Source organism: Cervus elaphus, chromosome 26 (assembly GCF_910594005.1).
Source record: "Cervus elaphus chromosome 26, mCerEla1.1, whole genome shotgun sequence".
Taxonomy (NCBI): domain Eukaryota; kingdom Metazoa; phylum Chordata; class Mammalia; order Artiodactyla; family Cervidae; genus Cervus; species Cervus elaphus.
In genome coordinates this window covers 40515845-40542337 of record NC_057840.1, presented here as the reverse complement: position 1 = coordinate 40542337, position 26493 = coordinate 40515845, and the positions used below count along the sequence as shown (strand labels likewise).

General features: G+C 46.4%; 1 protein-coding gene across 5 annotated transcripts in view; it reads right to left on the bottom strand.

Annotated features, from left to right (window-relative positions):
* The window catches only part of ZDHHC14 (zinc finger DHHC-type palmitoyltransferase 14), a 277903-nt gene that overhangs the window by 72023 nt on the left and 179387 nt on the right, over window positions 1-26493 (bottom strand). For all 5 annotated transcript variants that reach the window (XM_043888082.1, XM_043888084.1, XM_043888085.1 and 2 more), the window contains exon 3: window positions 5160-5318. In XM_043888082.1, coding sequence (XP_043744017.1) covers window positions 5160-5318 — 159 coding nt within the window. The remainder of the gene's footprint in view (window positions 1-5159; window positions 5319-26493) is intronic.

The window sequence follows — 26493 nt, the reverse complement described above, 5'->3', positions numbered from 1 at the left end:
AATTCCAGAGTGCTGCCCTACAGCAGAGGTAGGTATGGTTCTAGATCACAAATATACCAGCCCTCTTAACACTGAGTACCGCTGTGAACACAGCCCAGTACAGTGACTGGGCTCAGCGGACAAGACATCTGCAGCTCTGGCTCAGAGACCCGTACCACAGAGGAAGCATCTGGATGGACAGGAGGGGACACTGTGGGGAAGGGAGAGCACAGTAAAGAGCCCACGGGAGAAAGAGCAAGCATTTAAAGACGCCCATTAAGGGGCTTCCCTGGTGGTCCACTGGTTAAGACTGCCTTCCAATGTGGGGGGTGTGGGTTCCATATCTGGTCTGGAAGATGGGATCCGATCTGCCTCTTGGTCAAAAGGTCAAAACAAAAAAACAGAAGAAATACTGTCAACAAACTCAATAAAGACTTTAAAAATGGTCCACACCAAAAAAACACCTTCAAAAAAAAAAAAGAACAATTAAACTCTTCCAAAACAAAAATTACTGGGCACTGAGTCCAAGCAGAGGGTGTCTGGAGGCTCACTGTGCCATCCACACCAGAAAGGACAGAAGGGGATGGGAGAAAAAAGGGACCAGGGCATCTGCTGTGTGAGGGAAGAGGCCTGCAGGGCTGACACAATGCGAGGGCTTCACGCATCACCTCCTCCGGCCTCACGGCACCTCCAGATGTGGCGTCTCGGAGAAAGACAGGCTCCCCTCTGCCTGGATGAGGCAGAAGGTTGGGGACCCAGGTTCTGCTGTTTTCTTGCTGAGGTGGTCAAAATCAGACAGGCTCTCGTAGAGCAGGCTTGCAAAGGTTTGCAATGCTCCTTCTTGGTGTTTGGCAAACCTAATTTAGTTCACAGTGTGTGAATAAATTACTTTCAAGTAAGTCCTTTTTTATTACAGGTTTAGGTTGTGTTAAAAAAAAAAAAACTAAATTCCAGGGGAAGCTGCTGGCTATTCCAACACTGGCCCAGAGTCCACCAAAGGACAGACTTCTCTGAAAGGGTCCACCCTGCTCAAGGGTGGGGGAGGCGGAGGGGGCTTACTTGTGACTGGAACGTACAGAGTGAGCCTGAGAAGACCTCCCCAGGGCAGCTTCTGCTTTCCAGCTCCTTCTGTTACTCTCCTTTAAATGACCTGAGGGCTCCTAGGGGTCTGAGCGAAGAGAGATGCCCCCTCAGCCCCAGCTGACAGTTGTCTAAAAATGTTTAATAACATCAAAAATTGCCTGGATGAACAAACAACCCCAAACACTCTGTTTCAAATGTGCAGAAGCAATTTGATGGCAACACAAAGAGACAACAGGAGAGAAACAGAGATGAAAAGAGACAAAGTCAGAGAGAGGGAGAGAGAATGTATTCATTTCTGCAGCTGCAGATCATGGAAAGCCTCCCAGATTACAGGAAAACAAGGGGGCTCCCATGGCTTGTGATGACAGTCTCATTCTACAGTTAACCTGCGAGCACTGCGGCAGCCTGCTCCCACTACGCACGGTAACAACACTTGGCTGGCAGGCCCTTTGTGAGACCTCGGTGTGCACCAGGTCCATGCGTGCTGGGCACTGTCTCGCTTCATCCTTAGAAGAAACCTACAAGGCAGTACTGGGATCATCCCATCTTACAGATGTGGAAACAGTTGAGGGTAACCTGCCCAGGTTCCAATATTATCCAAGGGCAGGACCAGGACCCAGTCCTGGGCATCTGTCCTTAGAGCCGTGTCCCAAGCCCCCGGCTCTGCTAACCTGTTCTGTTAGCAACAGAGTGTGCTCCCCAAAAAGCTTTTCCTTCAGCCCTCGACTAAAACTACAGAGCCCCTACGACTTTGCTCTCATCCCAAACTTACTTAACAAAGAAAAACATGCTTCGGGAAGCTGCATTTTCTTCTCTCCTCTCCTAGTGCAAAGTGACATTGATTTGCATGCCTAGGAAGGACCAACCTGAGCCCATTTATTACCATGGAAGGGAAGCCACATGTTCGAACGCTGGCTTTCAGCACATCATTGTACTTTTTTCCCCGGCTGCAAAAAGTTGAATTCTTTCAATTAAAAACTTGCCGTCTAAAAATAAAGTGGTGGCAAACTCTGCAATTGTACGTCTCCATTGGAGACAAATGCTTTCCACTCTATTTTCCCAAATGGGCGAGGTCCAATTTGTTGGTCAGCTAATGGGTCACACCAAAGGCCCAAATGCAGTGTAATGAACTCGAAAGCCAAAATGATGTAGGTCTGAGTCACTGTGTGGTTGTTCCCCGAGTGCAGCAAGTACATTCACTTTCCATCAGCTGTGTGCTGTTCCTCTCACCTGTCCTCCACAGAGCGGGGCCCTGATTACAGTTTGCCCACTTCCAGCCCAAGGACCGTCAAGTGAAGCTTACAGGCACCCACTGGCAATGTGCTCCTCGTCTAGTTCCCTCCTCTGAGCCCACCCCAAACCTTCCCCCTTCCTCTCCTTTCCCCTTGTGGCTCTGCATCCTGCCATTCCAGGACGTCGTCAGGCTTGCTTGTGGAGTTCTGGGTTACCATGGTGACGTGGAGTTACCAGAAAGGTTGCTCAGAACCTATCAGAAGGGCTCCTGGACACTACAGACTGGTGGCTCTTACTGTCTCACTGGGGGTTTCTACTGGCTCAGCTGGTAAAGAATCTGCCTGCAATGCAGGAGACCCAGGCTCAATTCCTGGATGGGAAGATCCCCTGGAGAAGGAAATGGCAACCCACTCCAGTATTCTTGCCTGGAAAATCCCATGGACAGAGGAGCCTGGCAGGCTACTGTCCCTGGGGTCGCAAGAGTTGGATATGACTTAGCAATTAAAACCACCACAGAAGTATACCATTAACTAGATGAATAATTCTGGTAAGAGGATTTTACACCTAATACATCAGGGTTTTTTAAGGGTTCTTAAACCAATGGTGGAGGGAACAAACAAGAGAATTTGATGAACTTTCAGAAAGTGTTTTATGATATAATCGAAGAGAATTTTAAAACACCATGAGACAGAAAGGAACATTTTATCATGATCAGGAATCTATCCTACAGATGGAATACAAACAAACAAATAGAAACAGTCAGTTATCTAGCAATGGGTAAACACGTTTATAAATAATAAAAAAAAAAAAAAAAAAGAGAGAGATGCCCCATAAACTCTTCAGGTCTGTAGGTAACTACTCCCTCCCTGTAAATGTCAATGGGAACAAGTCATTAGACTTCCAGGAGAAGATATGCAAAATAATAGAAGATTTTTAGGTGAAAGAGTATAAGTTACATATTATCCCATCATATAATATTCCATCATGTAATCCCAAAATCACAACCCAAGAAAGGATCCCGTGAATCCCTATGGATTGTTTCCCTGAAGATATTTAAGCTAGTGGGCTGCTTTGGCTTGAGTGTCCTCAAGATGGGCATGGGATGGTCACTGGGGTTGGAGTCACCTGGAAGGGTATCAGAAATCACACAAAGGCATCTTGTGACCTTGTAGAAACCCTGGTATGTGTCCTCACATAAAGGACCAGGGACAGGTTTGGTCATCATACCTGCAGAGGGCTACAGCAGACCAAGATAATGGCCAGAGAAAGCCAATCAGAAGTGTCAAGAGAGCAGTAGTAATAACAGAGTAACAGCTAACAACCACAGAGAATTTGGCAAAAGCCAGGCACTAGGCTGAGTACTTTGTACACTTTAACTCATTTGCTCTCTCAATTGTCCCATGAGGTAGGCACTGCTACTGACGTCATTGCAGAGATAAGAAAACCAAGGAATACAGAGTTGGGGTAGCTCGTCTAAATCACGAAGCTAGTATTTGTACCCAGGTCATTGGGTGCCAGATTTCAGGCTCTTAACTGGTTCTTATACACGAGAAAGACAACAAAATTCCATGATGTTTTGCTGGGGAGGCAAAGGTTAACAGTAATTTTTCCAAGTTAATAAAACCAAGAAAAGGTCTGAGAGGGAAAACACAGATTTCTACCAAATTGTAGATTATCATTAAAGTTAGGATAAAGTAAATTTCAGACCAATAAACAAAACAGCTTTGCACAGCAGGAAACACATTATATAATTTTTTTTTTTTTTTTTTCTGAAGAAGAATCAAGACCACAAACTTGGAAAATGTTAGCAATCGCTTATGTGTTACTAAGGGGAACAAGGTTTGTTCTGAGATGTTCTGTCTTTTCAGGTGTGAGGTTAACAGGATTTCCATGCCTGTTTTCCCAGGAAAATCCCTGGTTATTTCTGTTAGAGGCAGACTATGGGACTGAAGACATGTGGGTCTTCCCCCATGTGGCAAAGTTGTGGTCCCTTATTACCCTTCCTGTCACTTGGGGCTTCCACCATCTTCTTGCCAACTTCATCTCTGAGACGTTCCATCCTGGGGCAGAGTAATGGTCTGCAAGTGTAGGTAATATCTCTCGGTGTGATGGGATGAGCTTGCTAAGTAATTCCCAGGGGCTGGGACCCATATAGAGGCAGAAATCCTGTGCTGCGCTGCTGGCAACCCAACATCAAGGCTAAGCCTTACAGCTGAGGCCCTCTGTGCTCCACTGTGATTCCTCTGCCTGTTTCCTAGCCTGTCCTGGAGGAAGCAAGCTGACAGCAAGGGCAGATCTTGGTGGTCTCTGGGAAGAGTAACAACCTAAATGTGGGCCCAGCAGCCTCTGGGCCTTTGCCCCTTTTCCTCTCCTTGGGCTTCCATGGCCTCCAGCTCCCCAAGCAGAATGCCTTCTGAAGAGCTGGGAGAATCCAGCTACACACATGGCCAGCTCCTCCGGCAATGGAGGGTCTACAGGTATCATGGTTTTATTTCAAGTGTCTGCTGATCTGGAACCTCCAAGGAACAAGAACCCCCACTCTGGTGAGTATTCCTGGAAGGAGAAGACCCGGGGCACTGTGCTGTCCTAGGGATGTGTTGCAGGATGTAAAAAGGGAAAAAAAGAGATCCAGCAAGGCTAGGCTTGGTGAAGGGGATCAGCGGCAGACCTTAGATCAGATCAGGGGCAACAGGACTGAAATAACTATTACCCAGTTGCTTAGTTTTGAAGGATTAAAGAGACACGCATGCTGGCTCTGTTTAAGAACAAGGTCTGGTCAAAGGAAATCAGCCTACTCCATCAGCTGCAGACATTTTAGCACAAGCCTTAAAGGTGGAACAGAGGCAATTTTGGCTTTGACTCACCTACGCAGTTATCGCAAAGGCTACAGTGAGAGGCACGAGGGGGCCGGAAAATCTTGCAGGTGAAACAATATTTAAGTTTCACAGTCTGGCCATTGATGATGACTTCTTTGGTTCTGGGAGGTGGGCGGTACCCCCCTGAACTGGTGCCGTTTGCGATATCTGTGGAGAAAAGAAAAAAAAAGAGTACAGGCGCTTAACACAGCACGTGAACTCTGCAGGATCCTGCCCCCAGGCGGCCTGGAGTCTCATTTCCAAGTGCAAGGCCCACAGGCACCTGACGCCGGACACACAAATGCGGTAGGACGCAGAGCGCTGGCCTTTCCGCGGCTTCGGAGCTTGGGACTGAAATTAGGAGTCCAGGCACGTGGGAGAGACCATGTGACTGAGCTCTGGCCAATGGGGTGCCACACACGTGGCCCTGCCCAGCCAATGGGCGCCTCCCCTGAGCCACACCCACCCTTCCCGCGCTCCATCCCAGGTCACCTTGGAGACACAAACGGCGGGGCCCAGAATGACCATGCGCTAGAGGGCCGCCCCTGTGACTGCCTCTCCGGGCCATACTGTTACTTGTGCATGAAAATCCTTCCCCAGTTAGCGTTGTCCTAATTAACGGTGTTCAGTCCCTTCCCTGGAGAAGGAAATGGCAACCCACTCCCGTATTCTTGCCTGGAGGATCCCATAGACAGAGGTGCCTGGTGGGCTACAGTCCATGGGGTCACAAGGAGTCAGACACGACTGAGTGACTAACACACTTTCAGTCCCTAAGTCTCAAACTCTTTGCGACCCCATGGACCATAGCCCGCCAGGCTCCTCTGTCCGTGGGATTCTCCAGGCAAGAATGCTGGAGTGGGTTGCCATGCCCTCCTCCTGGGGACCTTCCCGACTCAGGGATTGAACTCACATCTCATGCATCTCCTGCATTGGCAGGCAAGTTCTTTACTACTGAGCGCCACCTGGGAAGTCCCAACTAAATCATTAAGCATACATTAAAAAAAATTAATTTCTATAGTTTATTGTTTGACCAACATCTTTAATTTTTTTAAAACCAGTTTTCAAAATGTTGAAGAAAATACTATTTTTTTGAAGTTTATTTTAATCTTATAACCTGGCTCTCCTCCCCGAGTTCACATGAGAATCACCCAGGGAGCTTCTCAAACTCCCCTAGCACAGGGACCTGCCCCAGATCCAATAAATCAGAAGTGCCCCTGGTGACTGTAATGTGCTGTAGGGCTGAGAACCCCTGCTCCGCAGGAAGATAAAACAGTCTTCTCATCTAGACTCCTCACAGCCATAAAGAATTGAGGGCAGCTAGCAGTGGAAACAGGAGGCCACGGGTCAATGGAGAAGAGTGAGAACGTCCGTGAGGGCTTCAGCTGAGACTCTGCGGCTGATAAACAGGTGGAGCAGAGCCTGGTGGGTGGAGGGAATCTTGGGAAACGTCACAGTGCTCTTTGAAAACAGAGATGGAAACACTAAAGGTAGCTGTTCATTTAACTCAGACACTGTCAGACAGTGACAGCTGCAACATACTTTTGGTAAATTTCCAAAGTGATAGGAAGGAGTCCCATGATCCACTCAGCTTTCCCCCAACCCCCACCCCACAAACTCAACTTGGGCAGGAATTGCATGGAGAGCTTTCAAAACAACTGATGCTACCGACCCGCCCTCAGATATATATATATATATATATATATATATATATATATATATATATATATATATTCTCATGTCCTTGGAGGGGTGCAACCTGCCATCAGAAGTTTCAAGAGCTCCTCGTGTATGGAAATTTGCAGCCAAAGCTGAGAACCACCATTGCAGGGCCTGGTCACTGCGGTCCACGCAGTATCCCCACTGTCTGAGAGCTTGTCAGAGAAGTGAACTGTCTCTCAGTCCCACCCATAGCTACTGAGGTCACCGTGCTCCCTCCCCGCCAGGGGGGAGGGTGTCACACACCCTCAAGTTTGAGAACCTAGTCCCCGGATGCCTATAAACACTGCCCACCCACACGTCACATGCGCCTCTTAACCTCACGTGCCTCTTTGTTTCGTACCCCTGTACACTCATGTATGGAGAAGGAAAGGGCACCCCACTGCCTGGAGAATCCCAGGGACGGGGGAGCCTGGTGGGCTGCCGTCTATGGGGTCGCACAGAGTCGGACACAGCTGAAGCGACTTAGCAGCAGCAGCAGCAGCACACTCATGTACGTGGTAGAAGGCTGCACTTACAGAGCACAGAAACCTAGAAAAACTTTGTGGGCAGGAGGGGGCCGCTTCACACAGCACAGTCAGCCCCCCAAGCGTTTTCACACAGAGAACCTGGTGACCTGGAACAGCCAATGGTCTCTGCAGAGCGGCACCCTCGGGGCCTCCAGGCTGCTCTCACTCACAGCATTCACAAGTCATGGTTTCAGGAGGTGCCCCATTTACCGCAGTCTTTTTTTTTATCCCCCTCTCCTAACTCTTCAAGACCTTATTATGCTCTTTCCATCTTCAGGTCTGTTCAGTCTCTCAGTCGTGTCCGACTCTTTGCGACCCCATGGACCACAGCATGCCAGGCCTCCCTGTCCATCACCAACTCCCAGAGATTACTCAAACTCATGTCTATCGAGTCAGTGATGCCATCCAACCATCTCATCCTCTGTTGTCCCCTTCTCCTCCTGCCTTCAATCTTTCCCAGCATCAGGGTCTTTTCCAATGAGTCAGTGCTTCAAATCAGGCGGCCAAATTATTGCAGCTTCAGCATCAATCCTTCCAATGAATAGTCAGTCCTTTAGGATTGACTGGCTTGATCTCCTTGATCTCTTCGAATCTTAGACAATTCTTAAAAAAAATTATTTTTTTTTAATTCTTACAGTGAATGGGTAAATGGCACGAAGCAGGGACAGGGAGAGAGTGAGGAACAGCCCTTCTGCTTTACCTCTTCATTGAGGACAGTCATTCTACTTGGAATAATGAAACAGAGGGACTGTTATTATAAACCAAGAACTCTGGGTGATCTTGCCAGGCAGGACACCCTCTCTTGGCATATCCCCCACCTGCCTGGCACCCCAGGTGTCTGCCCCATGAAATGAGAATGAGTTCAGCAGGCACCAGAGAAGCACCAGCTCCCAAAGCGTGGATACTGGGAAGAGGGTGGCATCCCAACTGATTCTGTGATGAGAAAACAAAGTGTACTTCCTGGAGCATCAGGGTAAAAATAACTGGCTTTGAACATAATCGAAGATAAGGTCAGAGCTCTTCCAGTGCCAACGGAATGCCACTGAGGTCTAAATTAATTATGACTTTGCCTCACTAGCCTTATGTCAGCTGTGAAATCTACTGTATCTCTTTAGCTCTTGCAAACATGGAAAACTAGAAAAACTAGGAAAACCAGAGAGTCAGATAGAGGTCTTTTTTTAAAAAATTTATTTGTTTATTTATTTTACTTTACAATATTGTATTGGTTTTGCCATACATTGACTTGAATCCTCCATGGGTGTACATGTGTTCCCCATCCTGAACACCCCCTCCCACCTCCCTCCCCATCCCATCCCTCTGGGTCCACAGAGGTTTAAAAGTAACAATAACCCAATCAATAACACTTGTGTTACTTTAACCAGAAAAGTTTAAAAACTGCTTTGCCAAGAAAAATGTTTTAAGAAGCAGGGATGACAAACTTATTCACACTAGAATGACTCCTAAAAAAAGCCTAGTTTTAATAGCGAGTGTGCTGTCTCTGCAGTCATGTCTGACTCTGCGACCCCATGGACTGTAGCCCTCCAGGCTCCTCTGTCCATGGGATTCTCCAGGCAAGAACACTGGAGTGGGTTGCCATTCCTTTCTCCAGGGGGATTTTCCCGACCCAGGGATGGCACCTGCATTTCTCACGTCTGCTGCATTGGCAGGCGGGTTCTTCACTAGAGTCACCTGGGAAGCTGAATGATTTACCTTTATAAATGATTCCCTATTTAATATATGCAAAATACCGCACCAGAGGCAATGAAGGACCCATAAACAACAGAGATGACGCGTGAAGAGCGGTGAGCAAGGGGTCCTGCTGGACTGTTTGATGAACCGTGAGTCCCCCGCCACCCCTGGTCTGCTGCCCTCCCAGCCTTCAGAGCCTGCTTCCTAAGTGCACATCGGGCGATGGAGACCCCCCCACCCCGGCCTCTGGTGATGCACCAAGGTCGTCTGTGCGGGCTGGTCCTTCTCTTCCTGCTGCACAATCTTACCCGAGTCCGGGGCTGTGGCCTCCTTGGGACCCGGAACAGGCCTCGCTGTTCAGGCTCCCAGCATCTCTTCTCTGCTCGGGCCGTCCTGAGCTCTGGATGTGCCTCATCCTAGACGGTCCACTTCAAGCCTCTCCTGTGCAAACGCGCTGAGGGCACTCGCTTCCTTGGGCTCTCACTGCACTTGACAGCGTGTTTATCCAGCCAGCAGATCTATGTCGTGCTCAAAGGTGCCAGCCCGGTCCTGGCAGCTGGGGATGTTGCAGGAACGTAACAGCTGGAGAGGCTCGCAGGCCCGAGGGGAGACCCTCTACTGGGGTGGTGACCACGAGGGTTTATCTCCGAGTCTTCCCCCAGATGTGGTGCCAGGAGGGGGATGAGGCCTGACTGCTTTCATGTTCCCGCTGTCCTGCAGAGGGTCCAGCACACAGTAGGTCCCTAAGAACTGCCTGCTGAATGGAAGACCAGTTGTCCTGGCTGGTCTGGAGGAAGGATGCTGGGAAGCATGGGATCGGTGTCCCCAGGCCTGCACGCCCACCAGTCAGAGTCACACAGCTCGGGGACTCCCCCCGCCCCAGGAGCTCCTCTCTCAAGGTCCTTTTGGGGCTGTTGCTCCTCTTTACTGGTCCTCTCTCTCTCTTTCTAAAAACATTTGATTGCTTCAGGTCTTAATTGTGGCACGCAGAATCTCTCTAGTTTCTCCAAGGCATGTGGGATCATAGTTCCCCAGCCAGGGACTGAACCCACATCCCTGCATTGCCAGGCAGATTCTCAGCAAGTGGACCACCAGAGAAGCCCCTTTACATGTCCTCCTTATACCTTTTGCTGGTCCAGAGACCCATTTAGTCATCGCCACCTGGAAGGGGCGGGCAATATGGATAGCTGTGTATCTCAGTTCAGTTCAGTTCAGTTGCTCAGTCCTGTCCGACTCTTTGTGACCCCATGGACTGCAGCACACCAGGCCTCCCTGTCCATCACCAACTCCCAGAGTTTACTCAAACTCATGTCCATCGAGTCAGTGATGCCATCCAACCATCTCATCCTCTGTCGTCCCCTTCTCCTCCTGCCTTCAATCTTTCCCAGCATCAGGGTCTTTTCAAATGAGTCAGCTCTTCACATCAGGTGGCCAAAGTATTGGAGTTTCAGCTTCAGTATCAGTCCTTCCAGTGAATATTCAGGACTGATTTCCTTTAGGATGGACTTGTTGGATCTCCTTGCAGTCCAAGGGATTCTCAAGAGTCTTCTCCAACACCACAGTTCAAAAGCATAAATTCTTCGGCGCTCAGCTTTCTTTATAGTCCAACTCTCACATCCATGCATGACTACTGGGAAGACCATAGCTTTGACTAGACAGACCTTTGTTGGCAAAATAACGTCTCTGCTTTTTAACATGCTGTCTAGGTTGGTCATAGCTTTTCTTCTAAGGAGCAAGTGTCTTTTAATTTCATGGCTGCAGTCACCATCTGCAGTGATTTTGGAGTCCAAGAAAATAAAGTCTGTCACTGTTTCCATTCTTTCCCCATCTATTTGCCATGAAGTGATGGGACCGGATGCTACGATCTTAGTTCTCTGAATGTTGAGTTTTAAGCCAGCTTTTCCACTCTCCTCTTTCACTTTCATCAAGAGACTCTTTAGTTCTTCTCAGTGTATCTCAGGGTACAATCCCCAAATTGTTTCTTTCACATAATACATTCAACTGTTGCCCCAGACCAATGGCTTTCTAGTGTGCCCAAATAAAGGGCAGATGGGATAATGGAGCCTTGAAACCCAAGGCTTCCAACACCCACCTGAGGACAAAAGACACGCCCCTTGAACATTCAGACTGGCATCAGTGGCCGGTCATGACCTGCTCCTCAGCTGGAAGGATGACAGACACCCGGGGCTGCATCTCAGGGCCCAGAGGGGGTGTTCCCGTTCTAATCCTCAGTTACTCTGTGGTTTGGGTTTTGGCTTTGGCTGTTGACCACAGTGGTGCCTCTGCTTCTTAGACCTGCTCTTTGTGGTTTACGGTGCAGCTGTTGAAAATGAACAGTCATACAGATCACCAGCCCAGGTGGGATGCATGAGACAAGTGCTCGGGCCTGGTGCACTGGGAAGACCCAGAGGAATCGGGTGGAGAGGGAGGTGGGAGGGGGGATTGGGATGGGGAATACATGTAACTCCATGGCTGATTCATGTCAATGTATGACAAAACCCACTGCAATGTTGTGAAGTAATTAGCCTCCAACTAATAAAAATAAATGAAAAAAAAAAAAAATGAACAGTCAAAGTCTGCAATAGCTAATGGGTAAAGAACACTAGAATTTTGGGGGGGAAAACCTCCAGCAGTTCTGCAAGTTTATATGAGTCAGTATTTTTCAAGGACGTTTTTATACACTAGCGTTTTGAAAAAAAAACTTAAAAGACTGAAACGGTCTTCTGCTTCATAAAGTCCTTGCCCCTACCACCCCTCCAAATGGCTGGGAGTTGTTGGCACAGGGGCAGAAACAGTCACAGAATATCTGTCTAGTATTAACCTCGCAGTCAGCCTACGGGCAAAGAATTAGGAGAATTGGGGAGAGGGGATGGGAGGCTGGTGTGTTCAGGGACACAACATGGCCTGCTTACTAAGTTTTTCACTCACAGAGAGATCCTGGGCTTCCAGAGGTCTTAAGTAAGTTGTTAATATATGCCTATTTCAAAGCCACTCTCCAAAACGCAAGCCATCTTTTCTTGGGAGGAATCAGAGTGCTAACACACCAAGAGACCCATTTGTCTGCCGTCTGATTTAATCCCGCCCCAAATTCAGGGGGGAAATGGATGAGCTTTAAAAGTTGCTGAAATCCACCATGAAAAGTAATGCAACTCCACCTTTGTTTTTTTGGCCCACACTGTGCAGCATGTGGGATCTAGTTCCCCTACCAGGGATTGAACCCAAGCCTCCTACAATGGAAGCATGGAAACTTAACCACTGGACCACCAGGGAAGTCCCTGAAACTCCACTTTTTAAAAATGCATACAGGAAAAAAAAAACCCAATTTGCAAAAACAAAGTAGACGAAGATTCTTTTCCTTTATCAAAAAGATGCAGAACAGCGTCATACCCTGATGTACGGGTGTTTTACAGACCATTCACTAGCTGACAACCTGTCTGCCAGACCGGAAAGAATGAAGATCAAGTATCTCTGCATGAGGATACAGTCAACGGGAACCGTATGATTTGCGTCATGCCCAAGCCTCCATGACTATCCTGATTGCACGTGCTGGAGGACAGCTGTGGGATCTAACAAACTCGCAGTTTTCATAAGGCTCATTTCATTGACGCTCTGAAGCATCTGGGTCACAAACTATCCAACCTTGTGATGGTTGATCTATCACAAAATGGCTATTTTTAGAGCCATTTAAAGCAATCTCTTAGCTAACAGTTTGTAAACTATTTCCAAGTTTATGGAAAAATATTAACAACAGCGATGTCAGACTAGTCAACCTCTATTATTTTAAGTGCTTGGGAGAAAAGGCAGGGGAAAAGCTGGTCTGTCTACAAATAGTTGGTTAGGTTTCCACTTGAGAGAGTAAAAATGTGGACTTTTTCTCACAAGTATTTTGGATGGCAGCATCTTTGCTTCCACAAATATTTAAATACAAAAATGCATATGAGGGTTCATGGAGGGTGACAGTCCTCTTCCTCCAGTTAAAAGCTTTGCCAAGTCCAGCCTGGATGGGAGGGGGCTTGGGGGAGAATGGATACATGAATAGGTATGGCTGAGTCCCTTTGCTATTCACCTGAAACTACCACAACATGGTTAATCGGCTATACCCCAACACAAAATAAAAAGTTTTTTAAAAAAAATAAAAGCTTTGTAAGTCACTTTGTCTTAAACACTTGTCTTCAAGGACTGAAGCTGATGCCTGAGGTGAGGCTCAGGCAGGCAGAGTTTCAAAGCTGGACCACAGGATGGGCAGTCAGGGGGTGTCCTCTCCTTAGGGGGACTCATCCCAAGGAGGAGCAGAGCATATCTGCAAAGCCAGACCAAGAGAACAAGGGAAGCCGACGTGGGGGGCCAGAGGCAAGGGCAGGCCCTGTGTCGTAGGAATGAGTCCTGCAAGGAATGGAAGACACGTGACATCCAAGGCCAGGTACGCATCCCAGAGTGTTCACAACACTCTCAACACCCACCAGAGTTGGAGGCACCCTGGCGGGCAACACAGACTGTCAAGGAGACCTGGTCCCTGCCTTCAAAGAGTTTGCAGTCTAGTGGGGGAGACAGATATGAATTATAATCACACGACTGAATGCTCGTCATGCATTCAGAATAGCAGGGAAGGCTGCCTGGTGTGGGGCCTCTTCCCGGAAGAGGTGGCATTGGAACCAGGATCTGAAGGACCACTGAGCTGGGCTTCCCTAGGCAACGTGTGTTCAGATACTTGCTTGTGTTGGGTGTGTGTGTGAGTATGCACGCATGCCGGGAGTGGGGAGCAGGGCATTTCCGGTGAGGGAGCAACAGGGGTTCTAGTCCTGGGACAGGAGGCAGGTGGTATGTCCGGAGCCCAAGGGAGGCCAGTGTGACCAGGATCAGAGTGAACATGGGACCGTTGTGGGGGAGGAGGCTGGGGCTAGATGACACAGAGCCGTGTAGTCAGGTTTGGGGTGCTGGCCTTCAGCCTAAATGCAAAAGGAAGCTTGATTGTTAGTTTCACGTCAGCTTGGCCAAGCTCTGTGCCCAGATGTTCATCAAACACCAGTCTAGGTGCCACTTCGCAGGTATTGTTAGGTGAGATGAGCATTTAAATTGGTAGACTTCAAGTAAAGCAGATTGCCCACTCTAATGGGGGTGGGCCTCAGCCAATCAGTTGCAGGCCTTAAGAACAAAGACTGAGGTTCCCCAATGCAGAAGAAATTCTCCTTGAGACTGCAATGTAAGAAACCTCCTCTGGGTTTCCAACCTGCTGCCCGGAGTAAATTGGACTCAAGACTACAACAGCTCTTGCCCGGCTTTTCAGCTTACCCAACAAATTTCAAAGTTGCCAGCCTCCACAAGTGCATGAGCCAATTCCTTAAAAATAAATCTATGGATTTATTTTTCTATAACTCCTGTTATCTATAGCTCCTGTTGGTGCTTTTTCTCCAGACAGAGAACCCTAACATAGAAGCCAAGAAGAGTTCTACGCTGTGTAGGAATTAAAAATATCACACTGACTGCAGTTTCAAAGATGGGCTGGGTTGGGGGAGGGAGAAGTAAGATGGATTTAGGACCAGTTAGAAGGGATTTGAAATACAAGCTAGAGATGAAATCGGTCTGCAACATGGTGGTGCTGTGATGATGGAGAGAAATAAATAGATTCCAGAAATATTGAAATGGTAACATCAATTATCTCCTTGCAAGAAGATCAAACCAGTCAATCCTAAAGGAAATCAGCCCTGAATATTCATTGGAAGGACCGATGCTGAAGCTGAAGCTCCAATACTTTGGCCACCTGATGCAAAGAACTGACTTATTAGAAAAGACCCTGATGCTGGGAAAGATTGAAGGCAGGAGGAGAAAGGAATGACAGAGGATGAGATGGTTGGATGGCATCACCGACTTGATGGACATGAGTTTGAGTAAGCTCCGGGAGTTGGTGATGGACAGGGAAGCCTGGCGTGCTGCAGTCCATGGGGTTGCAAAGAGTTGGACATGACTGAGCGACTGAACTGAACTGAACATCAGTTATTAACGGATGTGGTAAACAAGTGACCAGGATGAGCTTCAGGGTTTGGGGGAAGGTGCAGTGGGGATGGGAGATCACCTTCTGGTGTTAAGCGGGAGGAATCACCACATGGGCAGGTGTGTATACAGAACAGGACCTCAGAGGAAGGGCCGAGGCTGGAGATAAACGTCCAACAGTGACACGGGGGAAGAAGGTAACGTCAGAAGGTGTCAGAAGGCGAGAGGGCCAAGGGCTGAGCCTTGAGGTGCTCACTCCTATGTTTAAAAGCAAGGAGTGCCCAGTGGATGGAAGGAGGGCACAGTGTGGCTGCACCCCTTAGCGTGTGTCATCCGCTCTCAAGAAAACCTGAACACTGGGGGACTGGCTGAGCATTAGCACAGCAAGGATGCTGGAGAGGAAGCCCAGGCCCTCCCCAGGGGGCTTGGCTCTCCTGCCATCCGAGGACACCCCCGGTCTGCGGGGCAGGCAGCCGATGTGTCGTGTAGCACTCCAGCAGAGGACATGAGATGCAAGAGGCAGGAGCTGGTGGGGACCTTAGGGAAAAGAGGGTGACGCTGTGAGAGACGAGTGGATGCCAGGGTGGAGCGGGAAGCAACTGCACTCCCTTGGGGCTGGACCGAGGGCCCTGGAAACAAACCAGATTGCCGGCTGGTGAGAGGGATTAGCCATCATGCCCACGTGCACAGAGATGGCAAGAGCCTGGGGCTGGCCACCACAAGAGACCACAGACTTGCCCTCAAATGGAGAAGAGTCATCTAAAGATGCAGAGATCTAGAAAAGAATCCCCAAGCAGGGATGAGGGTACCTACGACAAATTCCTGGGGATGGGGAGCTGCAAGGGGACCCGGCATCTTCCATAAAAGAGACTGGTCTGCCTGCTGGAGGCACGGGTGATGGTGGTGCTGGGTACCAACTTTATTCCACTGAGGCTCAAACCCGCTCTGGTGGTCCCGCCTTCAGGAGCACAGCAGGGCCAGCAAGGCTGGCTGCGGGGACCATGGCTGCCTAGGAAGTCCTCAGCGATCAGAAGTGAACAGGGCAGGAGCCATGCTCTCTGGCTCTGAGAGGGAGGGACGCCAAGCCCCTCACCTGCATAAAGTGAGAAGTCAGAAATGGTGGGAACGCTTACATTGTGAGCTCTGACAGGCGAAGAAGGGGGAGATGAGGAGTGTAAAGGGCGAACCCACATTTCACAAAGAGGCTCGGGCTTAACCTTGCCTCCCCTGCACGCGGATTTGAGTTGCAGGAGGTAATCGCACTTAGAAACCGCAGAGGAGTGGGGCTTCTTCTAGATTTGGTCATCAGAAGGCTTGTGGGCTGGATCTCTTTTCGGGGAGAACTTTGTCAAGGAAAGAACATTTGTCAGATGAGAACTTTAATAGGCACTTCTTAGCCCCATGAGGACTTGACTACTTAGGGCTTTAACAAAAGATTGAGAAAAACACAATAGAAGTATTTGTACAGAATTGGGCAAAGCAACCTTTTTCTGTCTACTTAATAGAAAACAGAAAGGGCAGCCTCAAAGAATGAGCTTCAGGTGCTCCTAAGTGCTGGTTTTATTTATTCACTCATTTGAATATGTATTAGGTACTTGCTATATGCTAAATAGTCTCCCAGGTGCTGTGGATATGGTATGAATAAGATCATTCCTCTGTCCTTTTGTGGCTCATATTCTAGGGAGGGTAGATAAACCCAGAGTATGGTTTTTTAATAATTTAAGCACACAAACAAATAACTTTTGGTCCTGCCCTGGTGCTCCAGGGGCTAAGACTCCATGCTGCCAATGCTGGGACCAGGGTTTGATCCCTGGTCAGGGAACTAGATTCCCCATGCTGCAATTAAGATGCAGCATGCCACAGCAACGATCCAAGATCCTGTGTACTGCAACTAACACCCAGGACAGTCAAATAAATAAATATTAAAAAAAAAAACCAAACAAACAAAAAACAAATAACTTTTAATGATAGATCTTAAACTTGGCTGATGATCAAGATCACCCAGAGCAGTGATTCTCAACCTACTTGTCTTGTGTTGTGGTTCCAGGAGGCACAGATAGAAAAATACCATGAGAGATAGTAGCTGTGGTCTGGAGTGGAAGTCAAGTTCAGGTAAGGAAGGCCCATTAAATTAAACTGTATTCAAGGGGAGGTTTGGTCCCAATGTGTGTGCTCTCCTGCAGTTCAGGAGATGGCTATGAGAGGGAACTTTGTGACTGGGCAATGGCAAACATCAGCCTTCATTCTATTGTGAAAATAATTCCACGAGTATAAATCCAGTATTCTTAAAAGATAGTTCTGAAAGCATACATCCCTGAAAATAGGAACATTGAATGGCACTGATGAAGAGAGTCATTTTTTTTTTTTTGACCCAATGGAGAAAATAACCCTTAGTTTCTCCACATTGAAACTATGACAATTTGGGTGCCTGTAGTTCAAGGGCATTGTAGTTCATGGAAAGACCTTGAACTGTCAAATGTTGATAATTATCAAAATTTCTTTTTGGGATGGTCTGTCCAGATCCTATAGGGCAAAATTATCTCTTTGTCTATCTATGTGTGTACATACACACACACACACACACATCACTAATTAGCGCAATTAAAGAAAGGAGAAAAAGAAAGTGCTTAGTAGCTATGATCTTTTTAAACTGAGTTAATTCAAAACATGCTCAAAGCAAAATGAAAATTAATGACTATCTTTTTTTGGCCATACTGTTTCTTTTCCTGCATGGATGGCAAAGACTTACCATTGAACAAAACAAAATAAAGATGGCTTTGTCCTTGCAAAGTTTTAATTTCCCTCAAATTTGGTCAAAGTTCTCTGAACACACACAGAAAACTGCTGTGCTGCATAAATGAAAATCAATTCTTCTATCGAAGGCCAGAGCGAGAAATATTTGTGTGTGTTTCTACTCCATGGGGCGCAGTTTCTGCATTATCAGAAGCTACTAAATATTGTACAATGATAGAGATCAATTTGAGTTGTCAGTGTTTGCAATATTATAAGACAAGGAGATGAGAACAAAGGTAAAAACAGGGCACTAGAAATCACGCGAGGGCAGGGCAGTGCGTCACCATTATCACCAGGAAAATATGATCAGCTTTTATTGAAATTTGAAGGGCATTAATACAAGGACAGTAGCAAGGCTGCAAGAACCAGCTTATGTCTCATTCTGTACAATAATAAGATTTTATCTTTAGCACTGAGGAAAAGAAAATTAAGGATGGAAGTATAGAACTAGTGGATACTATTTATAAATATACTATACTTTAGTGCTCATCCACTATGATCACATACTCTTTTATTTTTAGTCAACACAGGATGGTTAAAATGAATAAGAATCTTGAATAAGTTGACTATTATAAACCTATCTATCTATCTATCGATACATTCCAGAAGGTTTAGAATATATCATATTAGCAACAACTATTTGGAAGCTATAAGGGGGATAGAACCCTATTTACAACAGAAAAAACAGCACAAAATTCTAGGAATAAACCTAACTCCCCAAAATAGTAGGGAAGTCTCATGAAGAGAACTATAAAACAAATATAGAGACTTGAAGGAGATTTTTTAAAACATGGAGAGACATTCTCTGCCTAGTTGACTTTATGTATCTACTACACTGCCAAGCAAAGTATCAATATAATTTGGGGGAATTTTGACAACCTGGAAAAAAATGATTCTAAGTTCCATCTGGAAGAATACACAGGTGACAATATTTACAAAAGTAAAATTATGAGGGGAAATAATTGTCCTGGGGGGAAAAATGAAACACTGAAAAAAAAATAGAGCATTCCCAAATAGATGCAAATTCTATGAGATTCTGTATCTGATATAGAATTTCAAATCAGTAGGGTAAGCATGGATTATCCAATAAATGGAATTATGATAAACAATCTTTTAGGGGGAAAAAAAATCTAAAGTTGGAGCCATATCTCAAATCTTATACCAAGGATTTAAATGTAAAAAAACAAAAAGATACAAGAAGTAGAAAAACATACATAAACTTGAGATTTGGGGGTTGGGGAAACCCTTTCTAAATATATGACAAGGTAGCATACATAAGGAAAAGATGTTCTGATTAAAGTTTTAAAATCTGTATGTCAAAAACTCCACAAAATGCAAGTTATAAAGTACAAACATATTTGTTTTCATATGTAATAAAGGGTAGTGTCTTTAAAGAGCTCTTGCAAATGATTGGGAAAAAGGCAAATATTCCAATAAAAAAATGGGCAAAAAGGATGAACAGGCAACACACACACACACAAAGAAGGAAAGGGGCAGTAAATACATTTAAGAAGTTCGTGGTTTGCTCCTCCCAGCCTCAAACAAATTGTTGGTTCCTCCCAGTTTCAAAGAAATGAAGTAAAAGTTTGGTTTCATTTATTTTAATTTACGCTGGGTCTTACTGATCTTTGCCTCTTGTGGGCTCTTTAGTCGAGGCAGGAGAGATCTAGCTCCCTGACCAGGAATTGAACCTGGGCCCCTGGACTAGAGTCTTAACCACCAAACAACCAGACAAGTACCCAGAAATTAGTTTTAAATGATAACATATAGCATTTCTGAAAGAAAGGAGAACAGACATCCCATTATTTTTTGTGTGAAAATAAATTAATATTACCTCCTGAGGAATAAGTTGGCTACATATCTCAAAACCTTAACAATGTAATATATTCTTCGGCCCAGCACTCTCAGGCCTTTTGACCTAAGGGAAACTTTCAGGAATATTGATTGCATCCTGCTTTTTATTATTAAAAACTGAGAACAACTTAAATGTCAATAGAGGACATTGGTTAAAAGAATTATGATATAGGATCATACAATGGACTACTATACACCCATTATAGATGGAGGCGAATGGTTCACAGCATATTAAGAGGGAGAAAAAGATCTGTTTCAAAATAGTAATGCACAATGTGAGCCCACGTTTGTGTAAAAATATATTACTCAGAGAAACAAAACTAGGATATATCAAATCTTAACCATGGATATACGCGATTCGTAGGATGAATGAAATACATTTAAATCTATGTAAGTTAAAATCTATTTCTCCTTTTGTGCTTATCAAGGTTTCCACAATCAACATATATTACTTTGTGAAGAACAAAAAATGTTACTTTTAAAACAGAGTTTGGAAAGAGGCACAGAACATTTGTAAAGGGGTTCAGAAGACTTTGGCTCCCTACGTGTCATAAAATGAGATGTCAATGGACGTATCTGCTGCTTTGAAAAACAGTTATGAATTCATAAATTTATTCAGTAATTTTTAAAAGATGTCCTCTCTACCTCTTCTAAAGATGGGTTGTGAGATTTTTTTTTTTTTCTCATTCCTGAAACTCTGTAGAAGGAGGTTATTTGACTCATCGGGGGCCATGTGTAGCTCATAGAATTTTAATTCTCCTTCTGATCCTCTGGCAGCCGCAAACTGCGACATGCGGCCAAGTCACAAAATTAGCTCACTTACTTAACATAGATTATCTCAGCATAACATTTATCTCATGCTACTGGGCAGAGCATTCTTTCAGCTGCCAAAATAACTGTCCAGATTTGCGCCATGAGAAAGCAAGGGGAAACGTGCTTTTTCCTGGGAGTCGAGAGACCAAGTTACATTTTCCACGCCCTGCCATCACTGAGTGACTTAAGTTTCCTAGGTTACTCCGGTCTGTATAAGAGGGGACTGGAGAGATGACCAGTGAGTCTCCTAACATGTTCTGAGGTATAGGGCTCACGTTCCCCAACTTTCTGATTCCACTTTGCTTTGTGCTTTTCCATATGCAAGTGACTAAGTTTGAATAACGCCAAATAACTTGCCTGTGTTCTCCGTGAACTCATTTCTTGTATTTCTGCTTTAGTCCCACAAGCAGATGGTAAATGGGTTGAAGGCACACCATAGGTAAGCACTTAATAAATGCTTGTTCATCTGGATGACCATTAAGCCAATAACCTCAATTCACCACCTTTCCACTTATCGCGATTAAAATAAATTATTCAAATCCTCTTACTCAAGGTTGCATCTCTGAGGACGCGATGTGATTCCTTTACTAAAAATAGCAGCACCAAGAGTTCACCCACAGATCTCTAGCATCTCATGCTCACCATGATGGGCCCACAGCAGTCCTCAAAGGCCCAAACCTCTGAGTTCTCCAGCGCCAGGTCTGAAAAACGATCAAGGCCATGGGAAATCAGGCAAGAAGAGTTGCATCTACCTTTGCCCCTAAGATTGGCAGTAGTGACTTTGTCTGCCCTTACTGGTGCTCAACATGACTTTAATAAAGGACTATACATGTGTGCGTGCTAAGTCACTTCAGTCGTGTCCGACCCTCTGTGACCCTATGGACTGTGTAGCTGACCAGGTTTCTCTGTCCGTGGAATTCTCCAGGCAAGAATACTGGAGTGAGTTTCCATGCCCTCCTCCAGGGGATCTTCCTGACCCAGGGATCGAACCTGTGTCTCCTGCATGGCAGGCAGTTTCTTTACTGCTGAGCCACTGGGGAAGCCAACCAAGGACTATAAGCACCGTGAAATAAAAATGTGTGCGTTGAACAGAATTCAGGTAATTTATTTATGAGTAAGCACATTGCAGTCGACGGCAGCAGAGTCTAGATTTTGACAAAAAGAAAACCAACAATGCCATTTTTCTTAGTCTTCTTTCCGAAGCTTACAACGTGACTTGCAGTGAAAGCCAACAGCTCACTGAACATCTTTTGGACTGGACTGGACAAGAAGGGAATTCAGCAACCAGTTCTAAAGATCAGCATGTAATAGTCACCAGTTTGTATATATTATTTTAAAAATACGCATGCACCCCATAAAAGACAGTTTCTAGACACTTATGATCTTCCAGCCACACAGTGATGATGGTTTTTTCCCCTCCCTCTGGCACATCACGTGACTCGGTCAGGTCCCCAGCTTGGCTGGCATGAAGAGTGAGTTGGAATCTGACTTGTAATGCCTTTTGCCTCTGATTATCCAAGGGAAGCCCCGCCCCCATTTCCCAATACTAAGCAGACGCCAGCTGAGACCATAGCCAAACAACAGTTTTAACTCTCAAGAATGTGATGCTTGATATATTTTTTTAATTATCTGGTCAGCAGGGTAGGACTTTCTTAATTCTTTTGTCAATTGGGAAAAAAACAGGACAGAGAAATTCTTCGAGTTTCAGCCCAATTTCATTTCTGCGGGGGCCCTGATGGTCCCAGAGGGAAGCATGGCAGCCCGGTCTGTTCTGCACCCTCAAGCTGGCCTGGACACTAAAGACTCCTCCCTGGGACACAGCTGCTTGGAAGGGCCCCTCAGGGTGGCTGCATACCTGGAGCCCCTTAGCTGACCAGAGTGCCTTGTGTTTCAGTTTTATTCAGGCTCCTAGAAAAGTCCCAGAATTGCAATGCAGCCCCACAAACTGGAAGAGCCCAGAAGTTTGGCTTTCAGAGGCCCTGCTTGCTTTTGAAACAGAGCGGGTGATGGATGGTGGACAATCGCCCGCCCGCATTTGCTGCCCATACCAGTCCCTGCATGGCTGGACCACAGGAACCCCAGGCTGAGTCTCTGGCTCCCCCAGCACCCAGTCCTGGACAGGCTGGATAGGCAGTCCCTGCCGGCGGGAGGCAGGTCCAACCCCCGCTCCCATCTAGTTTGCATCTTCCCAGGTAGCTCAGATGGTAAAGTGTCTGCCTGCAATGCAGGAGAGCTGGGCTCGATCCCTGAGTCAGGAAGATCCCCTGGAGAAGGAAATGACAACCCACTCCAATATTCTTGCCTGGAGAATCCCATGGACAGAGGAGCCTGGGGGGCTACCGTCCATAGAATCATAAAGAATCGGACATGACTACAGTGACTTGGCACGCCAGCACACAAAGACAGCGGGCCTCAAGCATTACTGTGTGAAAGACTCGCCCGGGGGATGCGCTGGAAGCAGACCGCCAGGCCATAATCTCCTAGATGCTCTGATCTGTGGGCTCAGGAGGAGGCCTGGGAATCTGCATTTTAATGAGCAGCTTAGGTGAGTCACCCAGGGGGTTCTGCAGACTCAGGGTGACAGAGAGCAGCTCAGACTCCCCTCTCCCACCGTGTGTGATGTGCCAAGGTCAGTCAACGAGTATAATAAATACTAGTTGCAAAGACACCAGCTAGAGTTTATGTAATGACATTTACTTTTTTTTTTTTTCTGATTATGAAAGTAGTATATGCTCATCATAGAAAATTTGGAATATTAGAAATACATGAAGGAAAAAAATGAAAACTTAATTTAATTTTTGGGAATTCGGAATTCCCTGGCTGTCCATTGATTAGGACTCTGTGCTGTCATTACCAAGGGCCTGGGTTCAATCCCTGACAGGGAACAAGATCCCACAAGTTCCTTGATGTGGCAAAGAAAAGAAAAAGGGGGACTTCCTTAGTGGTCCGCGGTTAAGACTCTGAGCTCCCAATGCAGGTGGCCTGGGTTCAATCTCTGGTCGGAGAACAAAGATCCTGCATGCCACACAGAAAGGCCAAAAGTAAAAAAATAGAAAAAATAAAATAGTCTGCTGCTGCTAAGTCACTTCAGTCATGTCCGACTCTGTGCAACCCCATAGACGGCAGCCCACCAGGCTCCCCCGTCCCTGGGATTCTCCAGGCAAGAACACTGGAGTGGGTTAAAATAGTCTAATCCAAGGTAAAGGTATATCTTTAAAAAAAAAAATTGTGGTCAATCCAACTGCAAAAACTGCTGTTTATATTTCTTACCAATCATTCTGCTATGCTTATGTACATATTAACATTACACAGGACATACAATTTTATATTTTGTGTATCTTAATTTTACATTGTATTGAGATCATTTTCAAAGTCATTATATATTTTTGAAATTAGTGTTTTAATGACTTCCTTCATAACAACCATCACAGAAGCATACAATAATTCATTTATCCATTTTGTTACTGTTGTACATTTAAGCTCCTAACGTTTTTGTTGTTTAGTCACTTAGTCATGTCCAACTCTCTGTGACTGCATAGACTGTAGCCTGCCAGGTTCCTCTGTCCTTGGGATTTTCCAGGCAAGAGTACTGGGGTGGGTTGCCATTTCCTTCTCCCAGGGATCTTCCCAACCCAGGGATTGAACCCGAGTTTCCTGCATTGGCAGGTGGGTTCTTTACCACTGAGCCACCAGGGAAACCTACTTCTTTACACTGTTATAAATAACTCTGTAGTGAGTATCCTATTTATTTTTCATATATGAGGTTTAAATTCTGCTCCCTGAAGTTCCATAAACCCTAACCCTAACCCTAATTTCAATTTCCTTTCAGATTGGATTCCTTCTATCATCTTGTTATTTTGTTCTCACATTCATCTCTAAAACCTTTAACAATGAGGAAAGACACCCCCTAACATTCCTTCTATGAATTCCAGGCCTTTAAAAACTTTTCTTCCAGGCTGCTTTCTGGGTAAAACTTGTATAACTGGTAGCCTGCAAAATAGTACTCACGTGAGGAGGTCCTGGGGCTTGAAATGAGGGAACACAGAACAGTGAAATTAGTGATCTGAATAGTACTTTGAGAATTGAGAGGGGCTTCCCAGGTGGTGCTAGTGGTAAAGAATCCACCTGCTAAGTCAGGAGACGCAGGAGACACAGGTTCGATCCCTGGGTTGGGAAGATCCCCTGGAGGAGGACATGGCAACCCACACCAGTATTCCTGCCTGGAAAATTCCACGGACAGAGGAGCCTGTGGGCGACAGTCCATGGGGTCGTAAACAGTTGGACAGGACTGAGCACACACACTTGGAGAAATGAGAAGCTTACGTGGAACACGACAGCACTTTTCTACCAAGAGGAGAGGGCATCCGAGGGGAGAGGCGGCCAGCTAACCGCTCCGCACCGACGCCACGGGCATCGTGGCTTCAGGCGGTGGCCAGGCAGCCTGGGGCCGGGGCTGAACCCTGCTAGTCGCTCCAGACGGCCAAGTGCGTCCCGTGAATCACCTCCGAGATCTGCTTCTGTGATCACCATCAGCCTCTCTGCATCCGTAATTGCCCAACTGTGCAAACAGGTATTCAAATATTGATGAAAGAAAACCAACAGCCGTTTATCAGCCCCGAAGAGCAGTTGTTCACGGCTTTTATCTCAGGAGGGCTTTATGGGAAGCCCTGGGAAGCTCTCACTCGTCACACTGTGTGTTTTGAGCGGTAGTGACTCTGAAGTATGATTCCAATCAGAAGGGCTGCCTCTGCTTTCTTGCTGAGAGCTGGAGGGGAACCCAGGCTCCGGAGGGCGGGGGCCCGGGCCGCCCTCTCCCTCTCCGCAGGTCACATTTCCACATGTGCTCTCTTCTAGCCAGCTCCTCCTCCCTCTCTGCCTTCGGCCAGGAAAGAAAAACGAGCCTCCCTCGGGGAAGAGAAATCCCCATTCCACATGCTTTGCGCTCTGTTATATTGTTTTATACTCCCAAAGTTTTCTTGGTGATTTTTGTGAAATGTCAAACCAGTAATTATTATTTTAGTATTGACTCCCCTAGAACCGCCCTGTGCACCCCGTCGAGTGGAAAAATGGAATCACAAGGACCTGAAAGGAGGATCTCAGGCAGGAGAAATGAAACCAAAGACACAATTCTGTGTCTTTCGTTGCTTTGGGCTGAAAACAATCTTTCTTTATTGATGGGCTGTTGCCTTTCTTATATTAGGAATTCCTCCTTCTCACAAGCTTGCGTTCCATTTTGGCACCGAAGTTACTAGTTTGTTTTTCTCTGGAGTTGGTAACGGCCTGGATGGGCCGCCCCTGTCACTAAACGGCCCATCTGGGGCGCTCTGGGGGGATGGATGGCTCTGACACCGTTTCCCTCTGGCGATGCAAACTAGATGAGGTGGGAAATGAACCACAAACCTGCACTCCCGTACACAGGCGTCAGTCAGATGGGAGCCAGGGTGACGCTGATGTCACCAAGCTCAGAGTTAATCACCAGCCTGTTTCTGGAAAGGCAGCTTGCAGCTGGGGAGTGTGGGCCTCTGTTCTCCAGCACGGTGGCCTCTGCCATTGTGGCTCTTGGGCACTAAAAGTGTGGCTCATCTCACCGAGATGTGTAAAACACACCCTTGATTTGGAAGATTTAGTGTGAAAGTAAAATATCTCGATGTTCTCTAAATGTTGATTACCAGTTCATATGATAATACGGTGAAGAATTGACTGAAATAGAATATATTGCTAAAATTAATCTCACCTGTTTCTTTTTACCACTTTATAAAGTGGTTACCAGAGAATTTTAAATGACACGTGTGGGCTTGTTTTTGCAGCTCCCAGTATAGTTCCATTGGACAGTGCTGGTTTAGAGGCAGTTTAAACATTCATTGGAGGGACTTCCTTGGAGGTCCAGTAGTTAAGAGTCCACACTCCCAAGGTAGGGGGTGTGGGTTCAATCCCTGGTCTGGCAACTAAGATCCCACAGGCTATGTGGTGTGGCAAAAAAG